General features: G+C 33.9%; 1 protein-coding gene across 4 annotated transcripts in view; it reads left to right on the forward strand.

Moving 5' to 3' along the window:
• The first annotated feature begins 1,064 nt into the window (after nucleotides 1-1,064).
• The window catches only part of Ets65a (DNA-binding protein D-ETS-3), a 64,393-nt gene continuing 48,662 nt past the window's right edge, over nucleotides 1,065-16,795 (forward strand). For all 4 annotated transcript variants that reach the window (XM_070315733.1, XM_070315734.1, XM_070315735.1 and 1 more), the window contains exons 1-2: nucleotides 1,065-2,062; nucleotides 4,649-4,947. In XM_070315733.1, coding sequence (XP_070171834.1) covers nucleotides 4,662-4,947 — 286 coding nt within the window. In that variant the 5' untranslated portion in view covers nucleotides 1,065-2,062; nucleotides 4,649-4,661. The remainder of the gene's footprint in view (nucleotides 2,063-4,648; nucleotides 4,948-16,795) is intronic.

Raw genomic sequence — 16,795 nt, forward strand, 5'->3', positions numbered from 1 at the left:
CGCCGTTTTTTTTCCAAAATTCTCGGGGCTTTATTGTAAAAAACTGGTTATACATTTATGATTCAAAGTATTGTCCACTCCCAATGATCGTGCCAATTCTTTTTGACTTTGACTCGAGTCTTCATTAAGTAATGCCTCCAATTCTGCATCTTCGAAAACCTTCCCTCTTCCACCGCTATGCCGGTCTTCGACGTGAAAATCACCGTTCTTGAAGCGTCGAAACCACTCGCGACACGTTCTTTCACTAATAGCGGCTTCACCATAAGTGTTGTATTTGAGAGCATTCGATGAGCCTCAGCCGCAGATTTCTTCATATTGAAGCAGAAAATTAAAACCTCCCGCAAATGACGAGAATTTGGCTCGTAAACTGACATTTTCAATCGAGAATAGCTTTATGATGCAGACACAAATCGACTAATGTTTCTATGGGGTTATGTTGACAGATGCCCAAGTTTATCGCATGACGTCTATGATCTATTTATTTCGACCATTACTTACCGCTAAAGCCATCTATAGGAAAACGGCGGAAGCAAAGTTGTACACCTAATATTATTATGCTTCATTACCTTAGTTTATTTCTCATTAAGAATTATAATTTATCACATATAAAAAGTTTCATAAGGACGAGAATTTATTTCTTATTCTTCATATTTTATTTTTACTTCTAAATTTGTTCCAAATTTTTTTTTATCGCAAGAATCTTACGAGATAGATTTTAATTTGTTGTTTCCTTTGATTGGAAATATATAGCGTCGCGACGCGGTCGTCGTACGACATCGGGAAACGTTTTCTCGGAGATTTCGACCGGCTTTTTCTTCCTCTCGCGTAATACGATCGCGCGCCTATGTCGCGTCCGCGACGGTGCGTTTAAATGTGATGTGTGTAGGTATATATATATATATATATATATATTGTATATACATATATATGAGAGACGAGAGTTTAGACGAGGTAGGCAGAGGGGTTTCCGGCGAGCGTTAACAGAGTAACAGAGTGATGTAATGAGGCCCGGAAGCAGGCAATTTGCTGCCCGCGGCAGCCGCAGTAGCGCGAGACAACCTGCCCGGAGTACCTTCTTCTTGATACCGCGGTCCAGCCTTCTCCGTATTGGACACCCGACCGATAAAGCATGCGAAAAGTGATGTCGTGAAAGAGCGCGGATAAAAAGAAAAGAAAAAGATACCGCGCGCGCGCGCGCGGGCGAATACGTGAAAAAAACAAAACAAAATCGTCGACGCGCGTCGAGAGGAGAGGATAATTATTTCGTATGATGAACAAGCGGTCTGTTCGGATAACGTTGCTTTTTATTATCCGATATAATGAAGTGTGAATTATTCGCGACAATGGAAGTTGCACAACTGGCGTAAGATACATTTTTATACATCAAAGAGGTTTTAGTTTCGTCGAAATTAATACCGATTCTAAATCTCTGGTGACCGTAACGTTAAATCGAGCGGTACATTTTTCTAAAATTCAATAACATTTATCCAATTTTCATCGCTGTTTGGTTTACATATATCTCATTATGTTACTTACAATTATATTAAATTAAAGCAACTAAACCATTAAAATATTACAATTAAAAACTACGATAACCGAAAGATCAAGACCGAAATGATCGAGGGTAAACGCTGTTATTTAGTATAAATGGAATAAAAATCCTCGATACAGTAAAAATGGCGATTATCCGAGTAGTCTGCGGACTACAATATCCCTGACGATCGATCGTTTGATTCGGATTTTAAACTGTCGGACAGAACCGTAAAGACAATCCGGCTACGCGCTCGTCGTGCCGCGGAACGGCGTGACTATGTGACAGTTTTGTGATTAGATTGACCTCAATACGAGCTGGATATCCGGATGTACCTACGAGAGTAGGGTTTTATCCTTAACCATTCCGATCGAATATTAACCAATGTTCCATGATAACAAACGACTTGAAATGAACGAAAAATGATTTTATTGCGTTTTGCTGGAAATCCCAGAAAAAAAAAGTAACGATCTGCACCTCGATAGTGAAACGCGTACAGGTTCATCGTGAAAATTGTCACACTGATTGAAGGTAAATAAAAAAAGATTAAAACGCGCATGTGTTATAGGTTGAAAAGAATGGATTTATAAATGATTAGCGCGATATCGTTTGCTGAAAAATTTTTTATTACATAATGTAATTTAAATCTAATTTAAATTTAACAAAAATTTATATAATTTTTGTAACAAGAACATAGGAGATCAGTTATTTATTCTAAAAATTCTTAACATCATGTAGTGATCCTGAGTTTAAAGAAGTTTATAATTCAAATTAAATTATAATTAATAGAAAATAAACGAGTTTAAGTATGATTTGTTGCACGTATTTTTGTATATGTATGTGTGTGTGTGTGTGTGTGTAAAAGTGGTTTAAATTTTGAAAACTTTAAGTGTATTAGACTTTTCTAATATATATACAGGTATATAAATTAAATCTCTATGGATTTTAAGAGAAAGTAATTTATAAAAATTTTAGATAAATAATTGTTATTAGTTTTTTTTTTCACATAAGAAAAAGATCAATAGTTCACTTCTAAATATATTATGAAGAATGGAAAATCAATACGCGTTAAATATTTTCACTTGTGACAATTGCTTTATATAAATATTTTCTCTTACGTATCAGAATTTCACAGGTTTGCATAAATTTCACGTGGATCGGTCGGCTTTAGATGGCATCATTTTGTTTGAATAATGATTTATATAATATGGGAAGGGATAGCGGAAGTGGCAGATTTTCAAGATTAGACGGAAGCGGACTCGCGATAAACGACAAGCTTTAATATTATAGCCGGTCTCTTATCTCCACGTTCTCCGTTGCGGAATTGCGGTGAGATAAGATCGCAACGGACCTCATGCAAATTCTATCGTGGATCGTTTTCGCAATTTTAGACGACTATAAGTTCGAAGCCGCGTCATCGATGAAATGTAGATGACAGGCCGATGTTTTCTAAATTACGCGAGTTTGATTAGAAATTCTTCGTTGTTACATGCATAAGATCTGATATCTTTTTTAATGCTTCTGATAGTTATATCTCTTTTCAATAAAATATTGCAAAAAGGTGGAAACAAAGAGGTGCGAAATGTCGCATTCAATTTACAAGATGTGCATAAAAATCGAATAAATGTTTTGTTGAATCTAAATGAGGAAGAAAGTATCAAAATAAACTTAAAGCAACATTTTTTTATTCTGCAATTTTGCAAGTCAAATTTTTTCAATAATAATTTTACGTAATTTTTCAAGCACAATTTTATACATAGAGAGAGAGAGAGAGAGAGAGAGAAATTTTTGTCAGAATATATTTAATTGAATGCAAAACATGTGAATGAATGTATGTGTATTTGCATGTAAAAAGAGAGATAGTTTAAATTAATAGTTTAATTTGTAATCTGCAAAGCATTAATTCTTATGACGTGACCTTTAATTCTAAACTAATGGATATTACACCTAATATGAATAAGAATGCTAATGTAATAAATACTTTTTTATATCCAGCTCTGATTAATTCATGATCAGCTGTAATCGAAGATCGATAGATTTATATACCTGCCTATCGTCTATTATTTTGCTCGATTAATCGAGGAATACTGTAGAAATGTGTAAGGTATCTTAGAAGTTACACAAGAGAAAAAAATTTAAACAATGACTAGAATCTTCATATTAAGTATTTTAAAATATAAATTATTCTAAAACGTATAAATTGTATTTTAATAATACCACGATATAAAAAATTAATGCTAGAAATGACAGCTGTCTTAAAATAATGAAAATTGATTGTATTTGAAAACTATTTGAAATTGAAAATTTAAATTATTTATAAAATCACACACATACGAAAGAAATTATTAAATATACTTATACAATATTAATTATTTTGAGGAGAAGTGTCGGAGAGAAATTTGTAAAGAAAATATAGCTCAAATTTAATCATACCTAAAAGCTATTTATCGCGCTGATATTAAAAATTAAGAGATATATTTTTGCATATATGGTCATCTATTTTAATTCGATCTTGCCTTTACCGGATGTTTCAAGGGTCCTTTAATGACCCCTACTGCGGTATGTGCATGAGCATGAGTGCTGTCAGTTTAAAGTAACGTAGGTTTGCTTCATTCGACCCTGCATTGCATTTTAACCACTAACCATTTTAATAAATCGAAAGAGTTTAGTAACGTAGATGAGGCTCACGTGTGAGCAGTAGGATCAACTTGGATTTTCGATTCCCAACTCGGAAATTAAACTACTGACGTACTATTAAGAGTATTCTGCTAGTTGATTCGTACGATGACGCAAACTTTACTTTTGAGAGTTGCAATGTTAATATTCTACAGGAAGTGCTCAATTGAACGAAACGGAGTCAACGTCGATGTACAGATGTTTCTCGTTGAGACTTCTTTCCGAATCGATGAATGAAAGAAAAAGACCATACGCCCATAATTTTCAAATTTTCGTAATTCTACTGAGAGAGAGAGAGAGAGAGAGAGATTCAATCCGCGTACTGTTAAAAAATTTCTTATTTACTTAAAGACAGCCTGATCAATTCTACTTCTATGTCACAAGTTATTATCGCTAATGGCAAATCTTTTGATCATTTACAAAGATAATCCTGGATTGCAGGGGCTCTTTGGTGATGTACGACAGCGCTAGCTGTTCGTACGCAGGTGCGCTCGAATTAAAGGGAGCCTCCGGGGCCGGTGCCGCGGCCGCGGCCGCCGCCGGTGTAACCGCGGCCGGCGTCAAGCAGGAGAACTGGCCGTACCGCGGCCTCACCTGCGGCAGCACTTTTCAACGGCTCAAGGAGAGCGTCGACAAGGCGAAACAAGCCCTCGCCGATCGCAGTGGTTACCTCGCGGGTGCGTTTTCGCCGCCACCGCGCGCCAACCCGTCCACCATTTCGCCCACCGCCTCCATCACCGGTAAGCATTTTTTTTTTCTTATTTTTATTTTCTATAAGAATCTCGAGTCTTTCTCATCAATATTTATGCGAGAGAAATTAATGATGATACGGTAACTTAAAATAAGCCAAAAGTATTAAGTGTACAACTTTGCTTCCGCCATTTTTTTTCTGAAATTCGAGGCTTTATTGTAAAAAACTGGTTATACATTTATGATTCAAAGTATTGTCCATCGCTGGCCACTACTTTCTCCCTCTTTTTGACTTTGACTCGAGTCTTCATTAAGTAATGCCTCCAATTCTGCATCTTCGAAAACTCTTCCACCGCTATGCCGGTCTTCGACGTGAAAATCACCGTTCTTGAAGCGTTGAAACCACTCACGACACGTTCTTTCACTAATAGCGGCTTCACCATAAGTATTGTATTTGAGAGCATTCGATGAGCCTCAGCCGCAGATTTCTTCATATTGAAGCAGAAAATTAAAACCTCCCGCAAATGACGAGAATTTGGCTCGTAAACTGACATTTTCAATCGAGAATAGCTTTATGATGCAGACACAAATCGACTAATGTTTCTATGGGGTTATGTTGACAGATGCCCAAGTTTATTGCATGACGTCTATGATCTAGATCTAGAATATTTATTTCGACCATTACTTACCGCTAAAGCCATCTATAGGAAAACGGCGGAAGCAAAGTTGTACACCTAATATGTGCATTAACATTTTTTTTTTTTTTTTTTCGTATAAAACTCCATTTTTAAGAAAACTAAAAAATTTATATATCTGCTATCATTCATTATTTTCATTACATTAACGTATCTGTGAAATGTAGTGTCATTCTTTTCTTTCTAGAGAGAGAAAGAAACAGAAGCTTATGTCTCAACTTTGTCAAGACAATTAGTATTTTTCATATATCAAAGTTTATTAAATAATATAATAGAATATTAATATTAGATTTGACATTTTTTTGGGGGGGCAAATACATCAAGCAAACATGCAAGCGTGAGATATGCATGAAAGTGTAATTCATTGCTTGACGATGCGAAATAGTTGTTGCTGTAACGCCGAGCGTAAGGTCACGCACAAACGCGTGGAAAGACACACGCAACCTGATTACTCGCAAGTTTATACCGGTACAAGTACCGCGGAGATACCATCGATCGTTTCTGATATGCGTCGCGATGACGTAATACGGTTAATGAGAGCAAGAGCCGCATTTGCCCTCGCATTTTCCCACAATGATAACGACAATGAAGCACACGCGACATTAAGATTTCACAGAGTCGCGAACGCGCTTTAACGATTTACGATTTGCATGTTCCCAGACAGCACGAAACATCCTCAGGATCATCCTGAATATGTCCAGGACGGTTCAGGACATTTGTAGGATGTTTTAAGATATCATTATAAATATATTTATAAAAATTTAATATGCATACATAATTATTTTTAGTTGTGTCGGCTATTTAATATAATTTAGAAATCTTAAGTATTATAATAAGTATTAAATGTCCTATAAATGTCCACTGGATAACCCCTGAATGTCTGTAGGATATATCTGCCCTGTCTATTATATTGGATGTCTTTTGGATTTCCAGAGGACATATACATGTGCAATTAATTGTTAACATTAATTTCGTTTAATATTAATAATTGAATATGATGCGCACATTTTCATATATCCAAAATTATTATTTATTTAATATTTCATGAGAATTGTTACTGTTCGCAACATTCCAAAAACTTTACAAACAATAGTATTCAACCGCTAGTTTGTTTGTTTACCGCTATGCGACACGCGAACTCGTATTTGAGATTTGGTCATGAGAATTATATAAAGCTTGCAAAGAGCAACTGACAGGAAATTACAAATGTAATTATTTTCTATCAGTTCAATTTCTGATGCAATCCCAACATAGGGAATTCAGATATTGGATTGTTTAGAAAATATTACACAACTCAAACCCGGTAGCCAAACCTAAAATATTCATGTACAGCACGAAAGCCTCAAATATTAAAGAACGGTGAACTATTTTTAATATTAGATTTTTAATATTGGCAGTAAATAACAAAACATAATTTTAATTTATATTTAAATTTTAAAATTTGCTCCTTGAAACATACGAAAAATATCCCTAACATATCCTATAAAAATCCTTAGAATGTTCCACAGGATCTCCCTGGATTTTTTAGAGGTTAATATACGGCTATCGTTTACTCTTCCTCAGGACATTCAGAGGAGATCTGAGGATTACAATGGGATATCCTGAGGATATCCTACATGTATGTCCTGGATGCCCTTTGGACGTCCTAAGGACATCCTTGTGCTGTCTGGGTTCATATTAAATGTCTGATGTACAAGGATAAATCGAAAAGTAACTTGGTTCAAAATAACAGACAATGGTTTTAAAAATTTAAGTTGTATTTTGTTAAAAAAAAAAAAAAAACATCCACAAACCAAGTTACTTTTCGATCCACCCTCGTATATATATCTATTGATTTTCAATATTCATATTTAATTTTAATATTCATATAATTAACCTTGGATATTGTAAAATACAAAATTTTTGTTTTATAAAACCGTAGAAAAAATTATTACTATACAGCAGTTAGATTTTATATTAAATATTTGCAGAAATCTTTCTTTTGTTTCTCAAAGTAAGAAAAAAAATAATATATCACTATAATATTTAACTGTCAATATTTTAAAATCTTATCTATTGCACAGCTATATTATCAAAGAGCTGTTGCGATTTAATTTTTATTTTCGCTATTGAAGGCTCTTCCTGTCAACCGTTCGCGAAATGAAACATCATTTGTTATGCGAAGAACAATTTCACCATATTAATGGATTCATCGTTATTTTTTCGAATAATGTAAAATTTATATTGAAAATAAAATAAAATACAGCGTGGCGTTTTCGCTTTTAATAACGGTGTCGCGCGATATCTCTCCCCAAAATTATTAAGTACCGGTAGAGACGAGTGTCAGACCGCGCGCGATGTTCTCCCATGCCAAGAGAACCGCGAAAAAAAAAACCGGGGCAACAGTCTCGCGCGTGATAATTTGTCATCCGGCAGTAGCAGCAGCCGGCGGGCTGACTGTTGCTCTTCGTTGTCGCCGATTTCCGATTGCTTTTTTAAAGCGCCGGTCGCCGAGGACATTAATTACCCGGCCAGTGTAAATCACGTTATCTGCCGCCCACGCCCGCGAGGACCGCGAGGAGACGGCGGGAATGGAAGAGGAGGACGACGGAACAAGAGATGGAGGAGGAGGACGAGGGAGATGAAGAAGGGGGGGGGGAGATAGGAGAGGGATGTTCGAATACGACGGGGAATCGTGTTGCGCGATGCGAGGGTGTTGCATCGCTGCCAGCCGAGCAAAACGCTCGTCGACTGCTCTCCACGGCCGCAGCAATATCCTGCTCGCCGTTACCGAAATTTATCGGCGACTCACCCGAAACTTTCGTCTCGCCCGATGGTGGATACGTTTAACGGCACGATGCGGTCACCCGCAGTTACCCTGCCGATCGATCGATCCTTCCGCCAACGCGAATTCTGGATCGCGCGAATCCAGATCGAGAATGCTGCTCGCGCGCTCCGTTTTTCTCACTCGCACCGTTACAGGTTTTTCGTTAATTCGCCTCACGCTCACAGTAAGGTCATTGAAATAATTGGCTGAAATAACGTTATTGTTATTGAATACTATCGCATAACGTGATATCCGTGTAACCACAAAACGATGTCTGCTAATTTGCAAAGTGATATCTGCAACGTTCTCTCTCAATTGACAGTTTAATTTTATTTACAATAGTTTTATGATATGTCTCTAGAAATATAATACACTAATACGCAGACTTGTTAAGTATCAATATCTAATGATATTGATGAGTTTTATTAATATTGATTAACTTCATATCTTTTTCTATAGATTGTATTTCAAGATGTAATAAAAATAAAAAATAATTTATATCAATGGCACAAAAATGAATACGAATCCTGCATCTATTCTTAGATTTCTTAAATATATAAATCATTTATACTGAATATGGAGCAAATATAAAAACATTTAAAATTGATACAATATTACACAAACATGTCATTATAATTTTTATGATGCTTGACAATTAGACTAACATTATTTTCGAAACTATTTTTTGCATGAAAATTCAATATTCGATATTTTACTCTCATCATCACAATTCTTAAAATTATTCGACCATTTTTCTTCTTTCGTTTATCGCTACAATTGTACGTTACCGTATCTTTTTACACGATCATGCAGTTTAAGGGAAATCTTTAGTTACATCCGTGTATCTCGAAGAACCGTCTCAAAATTTTGACGAGATTCGTAGAGTTCGAGACAAGATGGTGGGTCGATGATGGCGGCGGATAGTTGCGAAAATGCAGAATGACGAGGGAGGAGCGGTTACAGGGTTAGCCGGGAGCGTATCCATGACAACCGACCGCCCCATGTACCCTCCGAGATCCCGGATGCTCCCCTCGGCATCCCAGCATCCCTCTTCTCCTTCCCCTCTCCCTTTAACCCCTTTCCACTCACTTGCCACCGTCCCACGTTTCTCTCCCTGCTATCCTGGGCAACCCTCTACGATCCCCGCAGGCTACCTCTATCTTCCCCTATCTGTGGCCTGCTCCGAGGGATGCGCGACTACTTAGATTTTAAGTCGGGCCGTTTCGTGCCGCATACCTATACCCTTAGCTTGGCTATAATTCTCGCGAGATACGGATGTGTCGACAAAGGAATTGGATTCTCCGCGAAATTTCGGCTCTTGCTCTTATGGTACGCGCGACAGAATTTCGATGCAAACGTGAAGCACAAATTTTGTGCGGCACAAAAGCTTCTCCGGGATTAAAACCACCGACTACGCTGAACTCGCGATATGCCGCATGATGTATTTTGACATCATATATTTTAACTACACGATGTCTTCTACAGTAGTGGAAAGTCGGATAAAAGTACGACAGATAGATATTTATTAACATTAATAATGTATAGAATAATTCTTAAGAAATAATATATTGAATTAAAAAAGAAGATGCAAAACAATTGATTACTACCAATATTATACTATATAATAATTCCTGAATAATGAAATATTGAAAAGGATGAAGAAATTTAAAAAAAAAGTATTGGCGAATAATTTTTGGGGTCGCAACTACTTTTTCAATTCTCTCTCTCTCTCTCTCTCTCTCTCTCTCTCTCTCTCTCTCTCTCTCTCCTTCTCTTCGTTATATTATATATATTGTACATATGTGTAATATTTGGTCAAGACTAATTACATCAATATTAAAAGAAAGAACAAATGTAATTGATTATTAATGTTAATACTTGATCTATTATTTACAATTATGGCTCGTAATAGATACATAAAAAATTATATTAAACATTTGTATGTAATTCTCATCTCATATTTAATTCTTAAAACTTAATTTAGGACAAGTTTCGGAATACATCTATGTTTTATATCAATAAAAAATTATTTGTATAAATATTATTTTCTAATCACATTAATTTAATTTAATTTTTATAATTAACTCACGTAACGTAAAAGATCAAAACAATCGGCTGAAGAGATACTTTTGCAAATGCATTACTTTAAACAATTATCTACATTCAAGTAGATTGTAATCTTATCTACAGTAATAGAATGTTAAATATAGAAATATTGTTCGTGTTTATCTCTTTTAATTTATATATATATTTTTCTATATAATCTGCACTAGCCCGAATAAAGTTGAGGGTCAGCGATAGTGTCGGTCATTGTGTCAGCAATGCAGGGTAATGCATGTATTTAATGTTTGCTGATCGAGCACCATCCCTCTATGTTAGCTTGTTTGCACACGTAATTGATGTTTGACAAGACGCGGTGACACACGCGTGCCGACGTCGTGTTTGTCGCTGCACGCGTGTTAACCTTTTTACCATGAGAAATAAACGGCACACTTAGATACGTGTGTGCGCGCACGTATTTATTTCTATATAAATTAATTAGCTCAATTCGCATTTTAATGTAATGCAATTAAATCCGTGTTTCATGATTTGATATTTTAAATATGTGTATTCCAAAACAGCTGTCTTAAATTAAACATAAATATAAAATAACAGCTATAGTTGCTTAATGTAATCTACTCTATCTATGGAATATTTTTATTCGCAATATAATAAAATAAAAAATAAATTGCCAATCATATTAATTGATTTTATAATACTTTCTCTTAAAGAATTATAAAAAATTCCTTTAATTATTGGCCAGTTTTATTTTAAACAATTACATTTGAATTTTCTTGCCGTAAATTGCCCCTCTGCGACACCATTAAATCAAAGCGACGATTTCAACCCCGACAAATTAGAATCCTTTACCGAAGGAGTTTTAAACGGTGATATTTCGTGTCGTACAAGCGTAACATTGCCTCTCATCTACCTAATTGCACGGAATATATCAAGAGAGAATGAACGTTCTAGACGGTGCTACATGAAAGAATACCGCTCCACCTATCTACCCCTGCTGTAGAAATTTACTCATCTATAGATGATGACAGAAATTGGTTCTCATCTATATTAAGCACTAGCGTTTAAACGTGCATAAAGTAGTACAGACACGAATGCTCTAAAAGCTGCATATAACATCGAAAAAGAAACGAAAGCTATCGTGTTAGGATTAATCAAATCTCACACACATCACAAATTTCTTCTATGCAAAATTGGTATTATATGGAAAAAAAAAACTGCTTGAGGGAAAAAATAATTCAAGTCAGGATTTGAAGGAGCTTTGTTTATGTAAACTTTAGAAATATTTACGCGTAACTTTAAATGTATGCGTAAGAACATTGTGACTATTCTTATATCTCATGCAAAAATAAAAATATTTATAAAAAATATTTATTAAAAATTGTATTTTACATTTATCAAAGAAAGGAAAAATTTTTCTATATTCTCTAATAAAATAAGTTAATTTTTTTTTTTTTTATGTAAGTTTAAATATACGTTTGTATGAAAGAGAGAGAAACATGTGATTAATACAAATTTATTTTTCATACAAGTAAACTAAATGATTATAAATTTCCCATAATATTGAAATATTTTATATACACACATGTATCTACAAAAATATTGATATTATTATAAATAATTTATTAAATATTTGAAATATGTCAAGATAAAATCTAGAGATTCATATATATTATACAATAATGATATACAGATCATATCATGGAGAGCAATTAAATGAACAATTAATTTTACAAACAATATGATAAATTCAAGTTATAAATTTCTAATCTCTAATCATTTGATGCCATCCCGGGCTTCCTCCTTCTTCTTGTTTATCGTCTGTTGTTTCTTCACTCACACGCAGAAATACATAATTAATTACAATTGATACTTTATATTTTATATGGCACTCGCGAACATTAATCAGGCACGATTACGATAACTGTGGCCCCCTATTTGAAAGGTCGTTTCCGAAGACATTTTTCACGAGGAACACGGGAAAAATAGTAAAAAAAATTTTCGACCAATAGTTTTCGAGATGTATCACTTTAAAGTATTGGACATGATAATAAAACGTTACAAAACGGACCCAATGACCTTGACCTTAACATGTTGTGAAGATCACTGTCGCGAGTATCTTCTTGATTTATTTTTTATTCAATATTTTTTCAAAATATAGACATTTTTTTGTTAAAATTTGTTTAATTTTTTTATTTATTTTAATTTCCTCGCTTCGCATTGTAAAGTATATGCGTGGACGCAGTGGGTTTCGCCCCCCCTGCGGTGGGGCTCCACTTCCGAAAGATATAACCTAACCCAAACCTATTTCTGATTTAAAACTAAAATTTGGTTTGGGTTACGTTATATAACCCAAACCAAATTTTCGTTTCGAATTAAACTTTAACTTTAAATATCTCAAAAATTATAAGAGACCGCCGATTAAGTTATAAGGAAAAGTTACTCAGGATCATGATCTTGACAACATATATCAAGGTCAACATTGTTGGGTCCGTTTTTATAAAGTTTTATTATCATGTCCAATACTTTAAAGTGATATATCTCGAAAACTATTGGTCGGAAATTTTTTTTACTATATTTCCCGTGTTTCTCGTCAAAAATGTCTTCAGAAACGATCTTTCAAATAGGGGGCCACAGTTATCGTAATCACCCCATTAATCACATAACATCTCTTTATATTCTAACAAAAAAACAATGCAAAAATTATACACGCACGAAGACATACGATCCGCACTCGAAAATCTGGCTGCCAAATTAATCACTCGGTGTTACTTTTGTTGTTAATAGATGCTTATTATAATATTAATAAAAATTGTAACGGTAATATAAACGCATGTATTAATGTTAAAATTAACGGTAATTATATACGCAGAATATATCTAAAAATATATATATATATATTGTCGCTTTATATATTATTCGCGCAATAGATTTTGATTTAATAAATCACAAATATACATCTATTTTAATAAATCATCGATAAACAAATGGACAAATTTTTACTTACGTGAATTAAAAATCGCTAATTATAATAATTATAATTATACAGAATGACCTCGCGTGTTCAGCATCGTGTAATATTTGTCGCTAACATATTCTGCGAGATAATAATGTACGACATATAAAGTTGTTCGCACGACTATCTCGAGTGTCGCCGCGTGTATAATAACAAGGTGAAGGTAAACAATGGTGCGTATATATGTCGTAAAACACAAGCGCCGAATGACGTAATTAGTAATTCCTCGTTGTTTTTCCAACTATCCGTATGATAGATTTCAATCGAATAGTGTCGTGATGTGCTCAATTAATAAATAGAAATCGTTGTTAATCCGGTATTTCAATATTTATCTCAATTGCGTATTCTAAATTAGTCACTTGTATCTGTTGATTATCTCTGTTGAAACATTTGTACTTTATTCGATCAATTGCGCGAATCAGTAAAGTAACGATATATTTTTAGATATTATACTCTCTGCGCATATTTACTCTTAATTTTAACATTAGTAAATTTATCTATATTTATCGATATTATAACACGAAATAGAGTAATCGTTTTAAAAATATATCCATATTATCATATTTTACAACAAAAATAACGGCGAATGATGTATTAATTTTGTTACGCAATTTTCGAATACAGAGCAGATCGTATCTTCGCGCGTGCATAATTTTTGCTCTTTAATAACTTTTATTCTGTCGTTACAATATATATAAAAAGATACGCATTGCGTATGATTGATGTCCGGGAGTGCCGTACAAATTACCGCGTCGTTTTTTGATAATTAGTGCACGCGCAATTATAATTAATTGTATTTTCGCGTATTATGAGTATTATGAAAAAGCAACAGAAAAGACAAACAAGAATCGGAGAAGTATCAGACGATGATAAAGCAACTTCTCATTTAATTGTTCTTTGTAAGATTCCATCTTGTATTATTGTGCAATATAACCAGGGTTGGGAAGTAACGCGTTACTTGTAACGCCGTTACCGTTACAGTTACTTTTTTTCGGTAACTGTAACGGTAATGGCGTTACAAATTTTATTTGTAACCGAAAAAGTAACTTCGTTACATTTTTCGGTAACGAGTAACGAATTTAACAGTTACTTTTATCGTTACTTTTTTCAAATTTCTTGATTTATTTAAGATATTATTCTTGCTATTGTGCGTGATAAAATTTTTATCTTAACCGTAAAGCCGTAAGCAAATCGACCAATTAGCATTCTTATTATGTTGTAATCTCATTTACTACCAGTTCTAAGTACCTTGCAACGAAAATTAGAAAATCTCAATAAATCTGACCTTATAGATTGCCATTCATTAGTTGAAGCTATTCAGCAAGGTTTAAATAAAAGGTAACTTATTAATTTGATTAATACATATGTTATTTAATTTTAAATAAGGATTTAATTGAAAAATATTATTTTATTTTAAACTATTGATTCAAAAGTATTAATTTCAATAAAATAAACAATGTCGCTTAATTTACTATATTTGATTTTAGATTTCTTACAATATTTGAAACAAAAGAATTAATAATAGCAGCATGTTTACATCCAAAATTTAAGTTAAACTGGTTAACCGGAGAAAAAAGAAAACGTGCTGAAAATTACTTGGAGGATTTATTGGGAATCCGATCAACTGAAAATTCTTCAAAAGCTGGAAAATCTGACGATCACGATGATTTTTTCATTTTTGAGCAAAAAACGGTGCAAAATGAATCTGAACAAGAAGAATTGCAACGGTTTTTAAAATCAAATAATTGTAATATAGAAATGTTAAACGACTATCCAAAACTTAAAAACTTTTTATTAAATATAATACAGCTCTACCAAGCAGTGCATCTGTAGAAAGAATGTTTAGCATCGGTGGCTCTGTATTAACACCACAAAGAGGACATTTAAATGATGATACTATGGAGCAACAAATTTTATTAAAAATTAATAAAAAATTTCGATAAAATTTAATAATTTATTTTGTAATAAACCTTGAATGAAATCTTGCGTACAATTTTTTAAAAGTTTTTCTCATGCAAAATAATTTATTAGTTTGTATTGTAAAAAAGTAACGGAAATTGTAACGACTCGTTACTTTTTAGTAACTGTAACGGTAACGAGTTACTTTTTAAAATTGGTAACGAATAACGGTAACGAGTTACTTTTTAGAAAAAATAACGGTAACGGTAACGAGTTACTTTTATAAAGTAACTTTCCCAAACCTGAATATAACGCATGTGATCTGTTTATTAATAAATTTTAGATAGAGAATTTTGAATAGCGATTAAGGAAATTTTTAAGTTCTGTTTCAAAAACCAAATTTTCAGCGAAATAAGAAAAATATATTTCAAATTTGTCGAAGAATATATATCGTTGGATTTTGTAACATCAATTTAGAAACATTCTCTGTCTGTATACAGTTGCGGATATAGCGCCAGCAAAGGGAGGATCACGGTGACCGAGACGCGTTGATAATTGCCGGTATCGGTTAACCTAGGGGGTGGTTATGGGTCTCGAACACCCCACGCTGGCGCTACAATCCGGCGGCCCCCTTTGGTTCTCTCCGCGCGTGATCCCTTTTGCCCTTTATCCGGGAACCTCCGCGAGCCCCTTCGCTTCCGCCACCAGCGGCACTGGTAACTGCGACTAGTCCACCCTCGTTCCCAGCGTTCGAGGGTGACTAAGGGTCAGAGAATCGTAACCGTCTCGCTTCTAAAAAATGGAAGGAATACATTAAGAACCCTCAGAGACGCGAGACGCGGCTTGACTTCCGCCCTAGTGTGGAATTTTTCCTTGGATCGAGCGTGAATTTCTACTCGCTAGATAATTGAGTATAATAATGCGCGGATTTTTATACATTGAAGTAAATGCGTACGTGATTGATTTAAGAATATCAATAATTGAATTATATAACTTAAGTTTCTTAATAGATAAAAATACCACCTTTTCATATACTTGTCCGTAGCATCAAAATCTAAATTTTTTTATAATTCGCGTTTCTATATTTGCTATAAAAAAAAAAATTATTTAAAAAATACTATTAAACTATATAAAATACTATTTAACTGTATAAAACTTTTAATTTTTAATTTTCAATATCTCAAATATTTATTTTCGAGCATCTGATGAACACTTCTATACGCGCGAATATTTCATTTTTTACTAACTGACAAGTTACAATACGATTTTGACAAATTCTCGCTCAAAATCAACTGCATCTTGATTCGTAGAAATAATTTTTGAGAATACATACATTATGTATTCTCAATGCTCAACGTACATTACGTTTATTTTAAGACGTTTCCTTTCCCATTAATCAGTTTAAAAAAAAACCGCGATTATTA

Source organism: Polyergus mexicanus, unplaced genomic scaffold (genome assembly GCF_030449975.1).
Source record: "Polyergus mexicanus isolate NDT 795.1 unplaced genomic scaffold, iyPolMexi1.0 SCAF_2, whole genome shotgun sequence".
NCBI lineage: Eukaryota > Metazoa > Arthropoda > Insecta > Hymenoptera > Formicidae > Polyergus > Polyergus mexicanus.